The 18,861-nt window shown below is 42.4% G+C and overlaps 1 protein-coding gene across 9 annotated transcripts in view; it reads left to right on the top strand.

Moving 5' to 3' along the window:
• rims2a (regulating synaptic membrane exocytosis 2a) overlaps window positions 1-18,861 on the top strand; it is a 160,418-nt gene that overhangs the window by 46,174 nt on the left and 95,383 nt on the right. For 7 of the 9 annotated variants that reach the window (XM_042490876.1, XM_042490880.1, XM_042490878.1 and 4 more), the window contains one exon: window positions 1,305-1,588. In XM_042490876.1, the coding sequence (XP_042346810.1) occupies window positions 1,305-1,588 (284 nt within the window). Of the gene's footprint in view, window positions 1-1,304; window positions 1,589-7,116; window positions 7,302-18,861 lie in introns of those variants that run through there. The other 2 variants (XM_042490883.1, XM_042490882.1) reach the window with 1 other exon arrangement.

Raw genomic sequence — 18,861 nt, 5'->3', positions numbered from 1 at the left:
GAAATAACATATCAGTCAATTTTTATTTGATTCAAGGCTTACTGAAAAAAAGCAAGCCACAGACCAACTGATGGTGGGTGAGGCAGCATTCAGAGCTCGCTCACACTAATAACAGTAATGCACTGACTCAGCACTGGGACTGTAAAGGCAGGGAGTGTGATGGGGGTGGGGGGCTGCAGTAGCTCTTGGCCGCCCTACTGGCCGTCTGGCTTGTCAATCACTTGGCAAGCTCGTAGTTCTCTCAGACGCACTTAGATATCAACTTTAAGTTGCTCAGTGTTAACGAGACAGGTGTGGTCACCTGGAGCAGGCCTGAGTGAGATTCAGGTTTCACCGTATCAGATATCTCCTGATACAGTTTATACAAATAAAACCATATATGTTGAGACTTGATGCCGAGTTTTAAGCATGTGTGTCTGTGTGTGTGCGTCTGTCTGTCTGACTGTCTATGTACATGTTCGTGTGGGTGTGTATGTAATTGTCTGTGTAAATGCATGTGTAGTGATCAGGGCTCCTGTCCGTTTCTAGATTTATGAGGTTAATGTTGTGAGCTGGTTGCTGGGACAGCAGTATAGAGCAGATAAAGGCATGGCATCACAGAGCAGTAAAAATCTCCATCTCTCCAGTCCTAGTAACAGAAGGAAAAAGTTTTCTTTTTCATTTATCTCGCCAAAGTGCACTAATTGCAATTGCATTCTCAACTTACTGTACCCCCCCATTACGTAAGACTATGCAATCAGTAGTCATGTTGCCTCTGAATTGTTGCAGTTTGCTATCCAGTAACAAATGCTAATATACATCATAGAGAATAAAAAATATTATCTCATTTTCAGCATACATACCTGAGGACATTTGATCTGTACAAAGATGCACAGGGAATTATTTGGACTCACAGACAGAAACTGCATAATAATAACAATAAACTGAACCCATTTTAACTTGCAATTATATCAAAGGCTGCTGCATGTGTAAAAATATTTCATCATTCACCTCATCAATGTGAATTGTCAATACTGTTTATGAATAATGTCACTGTGGGGTGAAAACTCCAAGATTCTTTTAGAGTTGTTTTTTTTTTTTTTTTTTCAAAATCTGACTATTTTTACCTAATTTCCTGAAAGATAACATTTTGGATGTAAAGAGCTTTTCACCCGAGAACAGCGACATGCCTAAACGTTAAGTTACAGCTTTACATAACAAAAATCCAAATCACTCCATTACAGCTCATTTTAGGTTCTATAAGACAACCATTCCCTGCCAGTCACCATGCCAAAATATTAACAGCCCCCTTTTCTTCCCTGCAGGTTATGTGGGTATGCAACTTGTGCCGAAAACAACAAGAAATCCTCACCAAATCGGGGGCGTGGTTCTACGGCTCGGGGCCTGGTCAGGTGCGGGGCGTGTTTGAGGGCGGGCCACAGGGGAAGAAGGCCAAACTGCAGGACCCGTCTCTGTACCCCTACCAGGGAGCCTCAGGGGACTTGACACCAGCGTCAGACAGAAGCAGACCTCACGGCGGGCTCCTGCCCAGACAGGCGTCCCTTGACAACGGATCGGGGCTGAGGTACTCAGACGCACCCATAGACAGGTCAGTTCCATATACCAAAAGGGTATCCACCCACTATATGAGTCACACAGAGTAGTTTTTATTATTGTGTAAAATCAGGTAGATTGTTGAACTTGATAATATGATGTCACTTCATGAAGGTGCGTAGATGTACCTACACCAGAGCACTTTTAGCATTAGCACTGAGATATGTGTTTTATGTAAAAAATATTGCAGAACAATTATTCAAGCCTAGCACAAGAGATATGTCTCCTAGCGAGCCAGTCAAGGCCCCATATAAAACGGCTCGTACATGGAGCCCATGAGGCCTGTAAAGGAGACGGAGACACAGATACTGTATCTGGCACTAACTCAGCAATTCTACAACAGTCATCCACCCACTCACTCTCTCTCTCTTCTTCTCACACACAGACACTCACATACAGCACATATCAACACAGATGGTTTGCGCCACGCTCAGCTAGGACTGGATGGCAAGGGGTGTTTGCTAGATTGTAAACTGTTGCTACTTTTAAGAGAAACTGCATTTTTAAAAACTTAATGTTTTGTCATCGGTAATGTCGGTAAGCCAAGTCAGGCACTGGCAGAAATTAAGCATTATTAAAATGCTTGTGAAAGGACAGCATGAGCAGGCTGAATTCCAATGCAGAACATTGTGTTTCATTTTTCACATGCACTAAAGGCCCCCTCTGAGTAGCACACTCGCAGATGCTGACAACACGGACATGCTGTGTGTGTGAATCTTATATCCGGTTGCTTATTTCTTGATACTGGTGTCAAATAAGGTAGTTACTTTGATGTCCACATGGGGGCTCCTTCCTCTTTGTTCTTACAGAGGAAAGAAAAGAAGCTCATAGCTACTTTCATTTCCAACATTTGTTTAGTGCAACCTTAGACTATAATTAAACTTGACAAGACTTGTATAATGACATACATAAGTTGGTAAGATGAATTAAAAGTGCTGTATGTAACTCATGAGAAAGAGTTGATTGTTTATTCTCATGCCTAGGTCATCAAATACCAACACTTTGGGTTGGATGTTTGGTCCAGCTACCAAATCAATGTGTATTTGACGACCTGGGAATGAGACTCAAAAATCAACTGTTTTTCTCTGGACTAATGTACAGAACACTTTAGGTTTCCCCTCGAGAATGTCTAAAATTGTAGTGAGTTTTTGACAACAAACCTGTGATCTGTAAAGTGAAATGATTACAGACACAGTGGCAGCGAGGAAACTCGACTTCTCTCTTTGAGTAAGCCCTGTATCTTCTACATGCAGATGCATGTTTATAGGAGGAGGTGCGGAAGACAAAAAGGTGAATTTGACTCTGTCCCAATCCAGCCAATGTCCCTGGTCCTATTCTTTGTCGCCCTTGTAAACGCACACCTGGTGGGCCATATCCCCCACTTGTTTAGCACTGGGACAAACCAGCATGCACCAGCCTGTGCCTGCAGTATGTTTGGAGACACAACTCATTAGTTGTGTGTCCTCTCTCTGCCATTGCAACCTTGTATTTACTTCTTAATACCCTCAGAACCTGCAGAAATAGGAGAGCTCCTAGGGAAAAAGTGTGCTTGGTTTAAATGCCTGATATTTTGCTCTAAATGGATGTTTTGATGGATATATCCAACATACCTGCCCATTCGCCAGCAGTGAGTGTTGGAGATAAGTGTACATACTTTCAGTGCTTTCACAGTGTAATGAGGCTGCTGTGCAGCTGTGACACATACTCAGAAGCATTGTTATAACTCCGAAAAACGCTTCCTCCCCGTCTTGGTGAAATTGTGCTCTTGTGCTATCCTCGTTGTCCTCATCCATTATGTTTCTATATTATGAATACACGCTGCACAATAACACAATAAAGAGCAGAACATCATCTGTAACTGTAAATTGTAATCAAAGCTGCACTGCTATAAACCTTTAAGAGTGATGCAGGATAACAATATTTTGTGTCTCAGTGCAACCGGAGTATATTATCCGTCTTCTCCTCAAATGGCTGGCTGCTTTAAGGTGGTTTTAATGGATGATCAGACTGACTATAGATCAGACTATAGATCAGACTGCTCCGAGCATTCAGTCATCCAGTCACTTTCTGTTCTAGTCCAGGCTCTTGCCACTGTATATTAATTGATTGCATGGCTAGAGAGGTGGAGATGGTACCAGGGAGCGATTCTCGCTTTGGCATTGCCTACATACGCAGTGACACAACAGGAAACTGGCTGTCTGAAAATTCACGGGATAATGCTGATGATGGATAACAGAGAGTCCATAAATAGAACTCCCACTGCATAAGCACCAAAACCCACTTTCATTAATCTTAAAGAATGTTTAAATTAACTCCAGGATCTGTTCTGCTAAGGAAAGGAGGGGAAAAAGCTGACAGTCTATTTATAAGGAGAAATAACTTGGGAAGGCTTCTAATTTATCTTGGTCTCAGAGGTGTCATTTGAATGAACACACAGATACGCTGGGACAGCTGCAGTGTTGGGTGAGGCTGATGAAACAACAATGATTACACTGGGATAGGGACATACTCACTGGTGGAATTTCTTCCGATTCTGCATTTTTTTCAACACATTCAGCTGAGCTGCAGAGCTTTTCAGCTTGACAGAAATTTCAGAAAAGGGATAGGAACACATTCGGCCTGGACTGGCCCTTTAACATCAATCCCAACCCAGTCCAGCTTTGTACAGATCAATTCATCATTGCTTCGTCTAACCAAGTCTGTCTCAATTTAGCTCTATGTGTACCTAAAGAAGCCCCATCTTATGTATATTTCATCAGCCAGTAATACAAAACTACCTTACCAGCCTTAAAGTAGTAATTTCACCAAATAATTCAAGTTGACATGGAGTTAAGTGTTTTCTAGTTGTCATAGTTTTGGTCGTCATTGCTGTCATTTAATATGAAATTTACTGACAAATTATAATGATGATGCTGTGACACCAAAACCTTTTCAACTGAGTTTAGTGTTCGAGCAACATGAGCGGTCAGACACTGAGAAAGATTAGTAGACCCAAAGAAACATACCTGAAATCCCCATTATACTTATACATTGTAAGACTGCATGTGTGGACAACTACAAGTTGTGTTAAGTGGTATAGGTCATAGTTTAACTAGCAAATAAATGTTAATAATTGAATGGATGTTTATGGCAGAAAATGGGGTAATGCCATTAATATTCAACTGTAAACAAATAAATCAGTGTTTTTTTTTACTAAAATTAATCCGTGAATTAACCAATTGGTGTTTTTCACAGACATTCTACTGTGGGAAAGTACAGGTGTAAATACTTCCAGTAATGATGACTAAATTCTATTTAGCTGCCTCAGTTGCTGGCTCCGTGTCCCACTGGTTAACCAGGGCACTCGAGTGGATCACAGCCATCATTAATGTTGTATCGAGACCTGTGCTTTTCATAATATGACAAGTCTGCTGTGAAAAAAGAAGCTCATTCATTGTTAAAAACATGTAACTGATAAGGTGGCAAAACCTAATAAAAGACCTAGATTGTAAAAATCAAGGGTTTACTTTAAATTTATGTTGCCTTTTCATGTGTTGCGAAGAGTTTTCTGTTAACTGTGAAAAATGGTCTAAATAGATGCAATGTGTCATGGAAAGCTTTGAAATATTTTTGCTTAAAAATCTGCTCTACTGGGGGCTAATTTTGAATTTTGGCAAGGTAGGGATGTAATTAACCTAGTAAGGGGGCGATATCTTAAATGAGAGGCTGGATAGTAGTATCGATGAACAAAAATATGCTCCCAGTACCAATATCAGTACTTTAAAAGTGATATTAATACTAACAGAGTACTTATTTTGCTACATTTTTTCCTACCTTTTTTGGTAACCATCATGTAAATGGAAGTATACAGTTGCATAAAATGCCACCAGATGTCACAAGCATGTAGTATAGCTATCCTTTGGAATATTTTGGTGGCATCTTGGGCTAAAATGACATCTCCATCAAATACATCATGTTCATCTTCACCACACCAGACTGTATGGGTTAAAGCTTCTGCAGTACCAGACCAATAACATGTCACAGCCAATCGACAAGCGCAAGTGGTGATTGGCTCTGAGCAATACCATACAAATAGTCTTTTTTTCCTGGTTGGTTACAAAAAGGATTGAATGCAGGTATCATTTGACTGTAGAAGTTTTGATACCTGGTTATTTCAGTCAATAACTTCAAGGTATCAAGTATCGATATCCACCATACTGGATAGTAATAGTAACTTCAATAACTAAACAATTTGACTTCAACTTTAACTTTAACGGATGGGTTTCATGGAGTTATGCAACACTATTATAATTATAATATTATAATCCTATCTTTAATCTGCAAGATATATGCAGTTGTCTTACATCCTCATTATTATGCTAACTAACTGACTGACAGACTAACTGATGAATAGCTACTTATTTGGAGTGTTTATACTTTACCTCAGGACTAGATATTAAAGGTCTAACCCACAGACAAACAGGTCATCATCCTGCTCAGGAAATTGTTATTTGTTGCAAGAAGCAGAACTCATTTATGGAAAGCCTTCAGAGAGGCTCATCAAACTATAACTCCATGTAGTACCATATAGAATTTTCTATTGTCCTGTAAAAATATTTTATAACAAATGCTTTGTATGAGCAGCTTTAAGGAGCTCCTTTAACTTCGTAGCATTTTTTTCGTTACTATTACATGCTGAACAACTGACTGAATAAAATAAAAATAAGTAACCCCCGCGGGAAACCCCCTTTTATGCGTGCCCTTTCCTCACACGCAGACACTCCCTTTTAGAGGTATTAGGGCTGTCATCTGTTATTAGTGATGAGGAGCTGATGCTCTGAAGCCAGATAAGGAATATAAGGGGGAAAAAACCTGACGACAGCATCGCCTCTCTCCCCTGTATTGTACTGTGCTCTATCTGCTGCTGTGCGCGTCCCAAACAGTGCATGAGACAGGATGGAGAGATATGGCAAAGAGTGCGCACAATTGCATATCAGCGCGGTGGTGTGTGTGTGTGTGTGTGTGTGTGTGTGTGTGTGTGTGTGTGTGTGTGTTTGTGTCTGCGTGCGTGCGTGCGTGCGTGCGTCTGTTAGCGCGAGTGTGTGCTCTTCATAGGCGACGGGAAATTTGAGTTGAATGTGAGGCAGCAGCTGATGCGCCGGTAAGGGATGCTGCTGCTGCTGCTGCTGCTGCTGGCTGCCGTATAGGATGCTTCTCCGCTTCTTCTCTCCTTCGGGCGCTCCTTCGCCTCTTCTTGCACACCGAGAAGCGATTTTTGCTACAGCGAGAAGAAGAAAAGGCTCGTTACCGGCACCGGCACTACCTTATTTTTCTCGCTTCAAGTCCGAAGCATTATGACCGAAGGATCCCGCCCGGAATGCGTCTCGTTTAAGGACACTTTTTACCAGGAGCGGCAGGAGAAATATGGAACTTGATTGTCGTCTTTTCTGCGTTTAATGCGCCCCCGGGAGATAATAATAACAAAATACTGAGGAGGTATATGTGTGGAGGGGGGCGTCCGGAGAGAGCGCAGGCTTTGGGATGTATTGTTGCTGAGAGGAAAAGGGGTGATCATTTACTGAGGATAAAAGAAAACGGAGGGGGAAAATGCAGTTTGAGACATTGCGTCAGTTCTGTAGCTCGGTTTTATCACATTTCAACGGGGCTTTCTCGGCGCCTCAGAACATCTTGCAGACGGAGCTGTTCGAGCAGGCGTTGAGCAACATCGGGTGAGTGATTCCTTTGTAAAGAAATGCCCTGATTTATGAGGAAGGGCTTCCCCGTTGGTATGTCAAACGAGTATGGGGGGGGGGGGGTTATCGATCGGCAGCCAGCCTGCGTAATAACAACCTACAGTAAAGTACTGTTGCTGCTGCAGATATTTCCTGGCTGGATGATGGGGCCGATCAGTGATGCTGCCGCGGTTTGCTGTGTGCGCGTGCGTGCGCGCACATGTTCGGGGGGTGGGGTGGGGGGGGGGTGCTAAAATGAACCGTTTAGGTAGACTGTGTCCATGCCGAGGTGTGACTGTGCTCTGCGCGTAGCAGTGTATGTATGTGTGCGCGTGCGCTTGTGCCCCAGCGCACCGCTGCTGCAGCATGTGTGCCTCTGCCTTTGCTGCTGCTGTGCCTGAGAGGAGAACATGAGGGGGTGAAGAGGGTAAATGTACATTTTCAACAGAGTCCAGAGCTGAAAATGAGTAGAAACACCACCCCGAACACACCAACACACACAGTCACACACCTACACCATCACAGCTACCTACACACTCTAACACAGGCCATTATGGTTTTGGAGCAAGGGAATGTTTACCTAACATGACAAATATGAAGTGTTTTATACATTAGTGACAAACAGTAAAAATCAGTTACCGGCATGCATTTTAAATATATTACCACACAATTATTATGACATGTTTTACTTAGCCTTTTCATTATCTGAAAAATGTAGCATTTTACCACCTATTAGCTGTAGTGTTACTGCAACACACAGGCTTACTGTATTTATACATTTGCAGGAAGCTAAATGTGTTGAGAGAGGGAGAGAGAGAGAGAGAGGTTGGATCTCACTTAGATGCATTGGAGCATATTATGATTAGTCTGCTAAATGCTCCGTTCCCCCACGGAGAGGCCCCTGGTCATCTGGCCAGGCATGGCTGTTAGATACTTTCTGCAGACTGCAGAAGGGCTTCAAACTTGCAAACAGACTCACGCTTCTGCAGCAGCAGGGCTGCGAGAACACGCAGGCCTCTTTTATTTCTTGATATAGGCGCAGGCCCCGTATCTCCACACCATGCACTGTCTGTCTCTGGGGACTGCAAGTCTTTCCCTCTTGTCCCCCACCCTACCGTCAGAAATAATTTACAGCATTGCTGGGCTCTCTGCCACCTCACATTACATGGCCAGAACACTCAGCCACTGGAAGGGCTGATCGGGGGCTCTGTGCCTGGAAACTGTGATCCAGCAATCATCACATCTGACTGATTAAATTGAACTTATTTTCCATCACTACCCCTTTTTTTCTTCTCAGCAAATGCCTCTGGTTGAAAGCGTCTCAGAATGGTATGACAACAGGATTGGTTAATTATCATATTGTTGTACCTACTTGGCTGATTGGTATGACTAACTTGTAGAGGGTGTGTCTTTATTTTTAACACTGTTCCAGGTCTGTTAGCAGTATGATATAAAGCAAGTCACTGATAACAACACAACTCTACAAAACAAGAAGTGTGTGTTAGCCAGCTTGGCCATCCATTCGATCAGGACTGTTTGTGTGTGAGTCTGTTTCTCTCTCTCTCTGTTTCTTTCTTGCCCAGGCCAGGCCCACTAATGGGCTGTATGCTTTTAGATCCAGCTTCCATGTATTATGCATGTGTGCGTCAGGAGAGGTCCTAATGGGGTGTGGGGATCTGTTCTTAGAAGGCCTGAATGGTTTTGAATTGAGTGGTCACTACATTTAAACTGCAACCATACCCCCCCCCCCCCTTTAATACACACACATGCACCCACTTTCCACTTAACCCCCCCTCCACAATCCTATGGCAGCTCTTTGTGCTTGCTTCCCTGAAATGCCTGAGACCAAAGTGTGTCTGTTGTTGGACTGGTGCATGAAGCGAGGGGCCATTATTGAGTTTGTGGTACACATCATATAGTCTTTTCCCAGATGAGCCTTTTGCAAAATGCGTGATGCTATAAGTGGGATATGAATAGCTGCATTTGATTTTCTGTATAGATGCAGTGTATTGAAAGCAGCACTGTGTTTCAAATCCAGCATATTAAATAAAACCCATATTGCTGCTGCCTAATGATTCCAAACAGGCTGCACAATCTTTGGGATGATTTTAGTGAGTCATCCTCATACTCATAGCTGTTTACTTCATCCCAGTCTCACAAATTGTTCTCCTGCAGTGACAGCATATTTGCAGCTGTATACCTCTGCATTCTGTAGTTTATATGTGTGGTACAGCGTGTACTGTCACAGATTGGAGGAAAAATTGAAAGTTCTTCTGAGGTGGATCCCCTACCTCCCTGGCTTTCTACCCACTCCCACACATGCCTTCACTTGTCCCCTCCGATGACAGGGTTGCCATAGTGATAAGGTGTAATGTTGGATCAATAGAAATGATAATGTATCCTCCCTGTCTGTGAATCCTGATGTTAGGAGGTCACCAGGGACTGATCAAAAAGGTGGAAGAGGGCATGTAATGAGAGATGTTATTTCTGGAAAAAAAACAACATAAAAAACATAAGGTGTTAAAAAAAGACAGGAGGGTGGAGCAAGTCACTTTTCATTTGCTATATTGTAAATTTTCCATGTTGAATCCTACTCTGATCTGTTTGGAGACACATTTGTGATTCTCTGGATTTTCTGTCTACCTTGACATGTTAACACATTTTAGGACCGCTCATGTTTATGTCTTCAACACGATGACATGACAGGTATTTTAACATGCTTTCTCTGCACTGCCTCAGAGTCTATAGCTAAATATTTTAAAAATGACAAGTGTGATTTAAACTGAATTTAAACTTGGATTTTGTGAGTTGCAGACTGCAGAGAGAATATGAATACATATACAGCACAGAAAAGATGAAAACTGCTGTAAAGCCAATTCAGTGATGGGACCTGAATTAACTCCTTTAAGGAGGCGTGAGACCTCTTAACCAGGGGCCACATTTGAGTTGCTTTTCAGTATGGCATCTGTAGCAGCTAATTTGTCTGTACCAGCAGATTGAGCCACTTAAGCAGTGTGTGTTTGTAAGTGCAGTGGGCATCCTTTCACTATTTGCTAGCAGAGCAGTATTACATAACAGACTTTGAGCTCGGGCAATCAAACTAACCAGTTTTTTAACAAGCTACTGTGATGTTGAAAGGCAGCTAACCTGCTGGAATAGCAGTACTTTCAATCTCATTTGTCCTTCTCTGCAAAAAATCATTGACTGAAGTGATTATCAGGAATATTAAAGGGCTGTGCTAACTTCACCTACAGCTATAGGTGATGTTGCACTCATTACTTAGACATTTTGGACCTGTTTGCGCATTTGTTTCCACATTCTTGTGTTTTGGTTCAGATCTCTTTGGTGTGTAAATCAGTCCTGCTTCTAGAAAAAATTAGAATAAAATAAAATAGAAAATAGCATATGGAATTTTATACATCGTTTTATTTAATCATGTAGTTCTACTTAGATCAATGCCTCATTTGCAAGAGGGACCAGAGTAAAGAAAAAAAAAACAGCCAGATAAAATAACAGGACAAATACCAGATAAACAAATGTGCATATTACACAAAGATCATAGCTGGACGCATTACAAGTATCAGTGACAATCACAGACATCACAAAAAAGATTCAAAGTTTTCACTTACATTGTCTTGTGTTTCTTTAAAACATGCCATAAAATAAATACAAACATGCAATATTTACAGTGACACACTGACATGGCTATATTGGCTCTAACTTCATTAAACACATACATCCAGCCTGTCAGGCATGTAGCATTCAAGGCACACACTTTCCGCTCTGATTTTTTTACTCTTGCAGCCTCTTGTCAACCTGTATTGTATTGGTAGCAGGTAGAAAGCGTTGTGGGTGTGAGGTGAGTAGCGCTCAGAGTAGAGACAAAGCAAGAAAAGAAAACGGACAGAGGACGACAGAAAGTACCAGGAGGAGACAGGAACACCCAGGCATCAGTCACCATGGTGACAGAGCTGTAGACGAGGCAGACATAGCAGGCTGCAGCTTGTGGGACTCCGAACCCCTAGAGCCCCAGATTCATGTTGATGTGACAGAACTGGGGGAAAGGAGAGGAGGAAAATAAGAGGAAAGGGGGTGGGAGGAAGATGGGAGGAGAGGAGGAGGAGACAGGCTGCAGACCTAGAAACAACAAAAGACAAGGACATGGATCCACAGCAGTCCCTCCCTTGACTCTGCACAGTCCTGGACACTTGTGTTGATTTAGAGATGCATCCTCCGTGATATATCATTGGTCATATCGTAGTATATATAACAATTCCACTTCTTTATCCAGTGTAAGTTTACAGACTGTATATTTTGTTTTTCAGCAACACCCTGCTTCACATTCCCACAGTTGCACATAAACGCCTTGCAAATGCAAAATCAAGCTGACCAAGCTCCTCCACTGGAGCTAAATGCCTCACTGAATGCAAGTCCTACCCACAGTTTCCCAGCCAGCCTTTAGGCTACCATCCGCTCTTTTTGTCATCTCTGTGAGTACTATAAAGTAGCACTTGAGGGTTTAGGTGTGGGAGTCAGACTGAGACTCAAACTGTATCCTCAGTAGTTCTTATACAACCTCCAACACCCCCCCCCCCACCACCACCACCATCCCGTCACACCTCGCCCACGCTCAGCCCACCCTCAGCCCCATAGTGTTGTACCCGGGTGTTGGCGGCACTCAGCAGCTGTAATTAAGCTGGCCCTTTATTGGTTTTGTCCTCGCCAAGGGAGATGTGTGCAGGAAGAAGGGAGGCCCTAGTTTATTGCCTGGGCGTCTAAGAGAGGGGTTATTATGATTGCACGCTGGAGAGAGAAAGAAAAAAAGTGGATAGAGAGAGAGAGAGAGAGAGAGAGAGAGAAAGAAATTAAGTGGAGAGAGTTGGAATGATAGAAGTGCAGAGGAGAAGGGGATGAATAGTGCGAGAGAGACAGCGGTAGAGGCTGAATCGATATGCTCGACTCCTCTCTGCTCTCACCAAATCATATCTCAGCATCAGACAGAGAGCGAGAGAGGAAGACTAAAACAGCGAGAGGGAGAGAGAGAACTGGTAGCTAGTGGTGGGCTGTGTAGCCAGATAAGAATCAGGCTAATGTCCCCAGCCCCAGGCCTGCTGCCACTGCTGCTAATGCTGCTGCCCAGAGAGGGAGGTGAAATTGTCTTTCCAGATGTTTGGTTACAGGTTGCTACAGCACGGTCCCGAGGTCAGAAACATGTGATGTTACCTTACAAGGTGTACGTTTATGTTTGAGTTAAGCGGCCAGCCCATTCTCAGCAGTGAAACAGGATGAGGAAGGGTCATAGAGCAACAAAGGAGAGATGGTGCGCTTTTCAACAGAAATACCGACCTATGCAGAGTGCTGACATCTGGGCTCTTTTCATGCTTATGGAGCGAGACTGATTCCCTCAAAGGCTGAAGAGGCACTTGTGCACATGTATGTGTGTGTGACCCTCAACCTTTAATGGTTGACTTACAGTAGGCATGGCGTCCTCCCAATAAAACTACACTTGAGTTCGTAATTAGGAGCCACTTCCAACTATGCCCCGGGTCCTTGACTTCTTTCCCTCGCACTACTCACTGATGGACTTAAGAGAAGGCTGCTGAGTGGCATAAATGTGAGACTTGGCTCTGCTGTGCGCGTGTGTGTCCTTGTGCTTCTTTGTGAGAGTGCATGTGGCGGCACTCGTATGTTCATGTTTGAAGCCCAGACCCTAGGAGGTCTTTTTTTTCTCTTAAAAGACTCTTTTTTTCCTGCTTCCCAACAGATGTCTGATGTCATCTTGTTTTTAAATAGCCAAGAGAGGCTAGAGAAACTGCATACGCCGCATGGATAGTGCTTTGCTTTCAACCATATGCCTTGATGTGTGATGCTATTTGTCAATGTCAGTTACCATTTAACAGTTTTTAGAGGGGTTAAATTTGCCTGCCTTTGCAGTAGTAGCTTAGCGCCTGTGTAGGATCTTAGTGGTTATGCATGTACGTAAGTTATTCCACATATCCTCCTCTGGCCTTGATGGTCAGTGGAGTTGCTAATTCAAAGCTTGAAAGCTTGAAGGTTCTCTCCTCCGAAAGGTACTTCACAGCATCATCATTCTTGTTTTACATTTGATTTATTGATTAAAGAGGCTTATAAGGTCAGACCTTTAGAAGGTCAAGAGGTGGACTTTATTATCTAAATCCCTGTTATTCAGTGCAGTCAGGCCCACATGACACAACTGAACCAACATTTCAAGGTATCCTGTCACTGAGTCTGTTTACATAAAGTCATATCTGTGAATCGATTTTAAATCACCATTAGTTAAGAATATTTTAGGGTCTATACGTACAAGTATTATGCTCTAGGAATTTTGTTTATGTCATCTAGTGATTCTCCTATTACTGTTTCCACACCACATACCAAATGCACAATTGACCTGATAGCATAATATCTGCGTGCATTGTTTCATGAATGGGAAAGTGACTGCTTTGCACATAATCCTATTGCTGTGCCCCAAATCCAAATCTATTTCATGCTCCAATTTATTCAATTACCAAAAATACACTTGAAGAAGCTGTGTGATAAAGCAATAATGAAAAAGCTTAATCTAAACATCTGCGTCTATCCAGCCCATTGCTATCATCATCCGTCTCATCCCCAGCCCATGCTCAAATCCTCTTTTGCAACACTGATGGTATTTCACAAGCTCAATGAGATTAATTATTTCCATATTTTGCAAACATTGCACCGTGTGCACGACTCCCCTGTCTCCCTGCACGTGTACAATTAGCTCAGTTCATTTGTGTTGCAAATGAGCCGGCCCTGGCGGTGCTCGGCGGCCTCCCTGGGCTTCTCCTGCCACGCAGTGGAGAGGAGAACCCAGCTGAGGAGTGATCAAAAGCCTCCTTCTCTGGCAGGCAGATGCTGAGTAAACACAGAGAAGAAGAAGCTCCAGTAACTGTCTCCTCCCGCTTCCGCTTCTCGCCTTCATTATTTTTGGAGTCTGCTGGCTGGCGTTAATGAAACCCCATGTAATATTCATTTAATTCCCAGTGTTTACTAGTTCATTAGGTTTTAGGATAGTAGTTGATCTGATCTCCAGGGGTGGCTAGGAAGAGGAAAGAAGCTGACTTTGAAGATTTTCCCTCTTTCACTCGCCGGGCTTCCTTCCATTTATTCATATGTCTCTCTTGATCCTGTTAGACCATTCACAGTCCTCGTGCTTACGCAATTGTATAGCATTCCTCTTCTCTCATCTGCTTTGCCTCACTTCTGCTCTCATTTGTACAACTATAACTAAAGTTTGAAAGCTGTTTGGGATTCTTGTGCAGTGGTACATCAAAATGTATATACCAAGGACCCAGTTCCTGTCACCATCTGAATGAAACACATTTTAAAGACTCCATCTGTCCCGTAATACAGACAAGTAGAGTGCTGTTTCCTATGATGTATTTAAATCTCAGAATCAAAGGGCGAAAAGGTGGGCAAACATAATTCAGCTGATAAGAATGAGGTTTACCATCTCCTCACATGTTTGGTTTAAGTTAACCGCTGTTGTAGATGAAATGTTTTCTCAGACCAGTGTCCCTCTGGCCTGTTCAGCTCCCTGGCTCCGGGCATGTGTTACAGATGCTGTCCTATGCAATTACAATTAACCCAGACAGCCCTTTGGTCTGGGGCTCGCTCTGCAAAGGTCTGACCGTGGGTTCATCGATTGAGACATTGGCTTGTCAATGCCATTGAGCGCAGTAGAAAAGGTCTTTCTGCTGAGCACACAGGAACACAGCAAGTGGCTTTTTCATCAGACAAATAGGAAAGGTGAAACTTTGTCACAAAGCTCGCATTTTTTCAAAAATGTGGTAAAAACTCCAATAGGTAATGCTGCAGTCGGGTTTGATTGGGAAAAATGTAAGTGGATGCTGTAAAGTCAATTTCCAAGTACTGTATCATTGCTTCACTGCATTCTTCTCTACAAGGCAGTTGTACTCTTACTATCTGCATTTATATTGCATCATGAGTATGACTGGGTTTTCCAAACTAGTATTTTAGGTGATGAAGCAATAGCATAGCTCTTATAAAATAAGTATTAAAATAGTCATTAAAAAAAAACAAAAATGATTTTTTGACATCTCATTATGTGCTACAACTCATGTAAATTAATAGAATTTTTCTTTTATTTTTTTGGACAAATATCCAAGATTCCATATCTATTTCCTTGTTGGCTTTCCCGAACGCTCCAACCCTTGTACTTAGCTGCATAATGTTTCTTTGATCTGTGTGTGTGTATGTGTGTGTGTGTAGTGACATCTCTTCGACAAGGAAAGTGTTTCAGAAAGGAGCTCGGGAAGCACCATCTTCCCATTATGCAGAGCTTCCTGTCTGCCTCCAGGCAAGCCTTCTAGCAGCCGATCTGTTTGAATTTAACTTAAGAGACTTGCGGCAAAAGGCAACGAAACTGAAATGGAGAAGATGGGGAGAGTACCAGTTTTATTAATTTGGAAAATGCACTGAAATAAAGAGGATTTTCAGAGAGTAACTGATGGGAAAATATAATATTTCAACGTGCTTTCCTAACTAGTCCTTGAGCAGGATCAAGAAAATGAGATCATCTAATGTGGTTGTTCCAGCAGAGCTCATTGTACACGTCTCCCATTTTTCTGCTTTTCTTGTCTCTCAAATGTTACATGCCTAATTTAGCACACTGTTGGACAAAACCTGTGTGGCTACCACTCGTGCAGGTTGCGTTGCGTTCAGGGGGCTCACTGAACCTCCCAGTGGGGGTAGCAAAAATTACATGTAAGGATTTAAATATTATCTTTGTGTATGTATTTGTTTTACTTTACTTAGAAGACTAAATTTTGTGTCTGTCCTCAGCTGGCAGCAATGGCTGTGTTCGTAAATCCAATCTGATGCTCTAAACTAAACTAAGAGTGCTGTTGTTTGAGGAGGTAGAGCCTCCTATTTCTATATGAATTAATCAGTGCTTAAGTGAAGCATATTTACTGCCTTTAGCGCTCCGTCTCCTCAGATTTAGCGCCCTGAGTAGGCTCTGCCGCTCTGAGAGTGTGGTGCTCTGAATAACGGATCGGTATATTCCAATAGTGCTCCAAATCTGTGAATGGTCCAGTTTTACACAGAGGCCATTGTATGCTCTGGAGCTCGGAGTGACTACAGCAAAGTCCTAACAATATTCCCCAATGTGCATACAGCATTTATAACCTAGGTTACACTACCAGCAAGATATCCCAATACACTAAAGACCTCTCTGTATTCTAACATAGTATATCCCAAGGTTCATACGAGATGCCACAGGGTAGGTCTATCAACGAGTCTGCGAGGCTCATTTATGGAGAAACGCTAATAGCTTGGCTCTGTATCTGATTCAGTGTCGGGTTTTGGTCTCTATGGTAAGTCTTCCAACATTCCATTACTCATTGTGCACATTTGTCGGGATGTGAAAATACACCTACTGGTAACCTGATTATTAATTTTCATCTACACAAAGCCTCTGTTGTACACTCAACATTTCCTCTAGATGTTTTATTTTTACTTTTTATATGAACCTCTTAATTTAAAGTTCAAACTGAGACTATGGTGGTTATGTGTCTCAGTTACCATCTAACAATCTTTTGAAATTTTTTCCTGCTGCTGTCTTAAATGATGTCTTTTGCTCAATAAAAGAAAGAGCGAAAATTGAATCTTTCAAAAGGAGACCGTTGGACCGTTACCATGCAGTGGGACTTTAACAGTGGTCTGGCGTGCCTGATGAAGATAAAGCTTTCAAGATTTTCATTGCTGTATGTTTCTGTCTGTTATGTTGCAGTCAGTGCAGTCAGAGTTTATTGAGCTGGGCAGTCAGAGAGCCATACTGTAAGTAGCATACATCTTGATTTGATTATGCCCAGAGCCCAGCCACAGAGATGCACTAGGGTAACTTGGCTGCAGTGGCTTCCCTTCCCTATGGATGTAATTGGAGAGTGCTTATGCCTTCTTTCCCTGGGAATCTGTGCCTCCAATTTAGGCCACTGTTTGTGACAAGCAGCATTCAAGCAGATGACTAGTTTTGTGGAAAAGAACAGAATAAGGAGGAGGTATATATTGCATTTGACCTCACATTTATAAATATTAAAAATATTGATAATTCCACATTGAATCATTTCATATTTGCAGAGGGCTGACTTTCTGGTTTGAAAAGGTGTAAAGTGCCCCCACCACACACACAGAGCTATTACTACAATAACTGGTTGTATTATTATTGTTAATTTATAAATTATGTGTTAAAAATAGCTGCTGTGGTGATAAACGTGAACTGTGCTGGATTGCCAGAGGCAATATGCCGTGTGCACTGCTGTGGAACAAAGGCACACTTAAATAGAAATGCTGCAGTCAAGTGGGCTCCCTCATGTTTTCTTAGTGTGTTCTCTTCATTGTGTAATTGCAGTACTTAAAATTCAGTGTTTTCTCTGCCACAGAGTATGAACACTCATAAAACACTTAAGCTTGTCACAGTTGCAATTTTATCAGCATTGTGTTTCACGGTTCATCATGTAGCACTAGTAAACTGAACCACATCACAAAGCCCTACCCAGTTACATTGTATTTTCAGTACATTCAGGTATTTCGTATAACCTGATGGGTTACTGACAGTCTTCCTGTCAACGTTCTTGTGTAGAGCAGTTACATTTTGAAACCAAGTGGCCAAGTGGTGAGCGGGAAGTTTGTCTACAGAAATTTGAATGTGACTTTTTCTCTCACTCAACAAAATTACTTACTGTGGGCTCTCTCTCAGCCTCAGTATCAGGGCTACTTCCCTTAGGAGGCTCTCACATCAGGGATCTGCACCCAGATCTGAATAAACTTGACCCCAAAGTCCAGCTCATTTTATTGGAGTTTGAGTATGAACATTGTGTAACTTACCTGGACACGGTTTGTCAATCCATGCCCAAGTGCACTTGAAAAAGTGGTTGAGTATGGTTCATGTGAACTCTGGTACTGTTTGCATCAGGTGTGAAAACTAATTGTACCAAAACAAGGAAATAGACTCCTATTCAACAATATTAATGATGGTAGAGAGAGGCAGTCAGCGAATACTTGTAAAGGCATTTACAGAGCAGTGGAAAGAGTCGTTCTTGATATTGTCTCCAATGTACAAACTGTAGTGGGCATAATGCCAGTGCTGCCCCCCTGCAATTTGATTCAAATCATCAGTAGAAGACCCCTCAGTCCACGCAAATTGCTTCAAGTCAAATTTTGCCATCCAGTGTGCAGTGTACTTCTGGGGATGCTTTGAAACCCAGATTTTGTTGCAGAGTGAGTGCCCTTCACTTTCATGCTGCTCTTTTGTACAGGAAGTTGTGGACAAAGATGCTGCACAGAGGAGAAGAGTCTTTGCCCCATAATGCCCTGAAATAATGTTATCTACTGCCTTTTGCTTGGAAGTGGTGAATCTACAGCTCACAGCAACTTAATACAACACAGTCTCCGGGTGTTGTTTGATATCTAATGTCGCGAAAAAATGTTGCACATTTCTGGTCTGTCGTTAGCACAGTTAGCTAAATCAATTTTATCACCTGATGTGTTG

Source organism: Plectropomus leopardus, chromosome 7, assembly GCF_008729295.1.
Source record: "Plectropomus leopardus isolate mb chromosome 7, YSFRI_Pleo_2.0, whole genome shotgun sequence".
NCBI lineage: Eukaryota > Metazoa > Chordata > Actinopteri > Perciformes > Serranidae > Plectropomus > Plectropomus leopardus.
The sequence above is the reverse complement of the archived record's forward strand: the minus strand, read 5'-3'. Positions and strand labels throughout refer to the sequence as shown.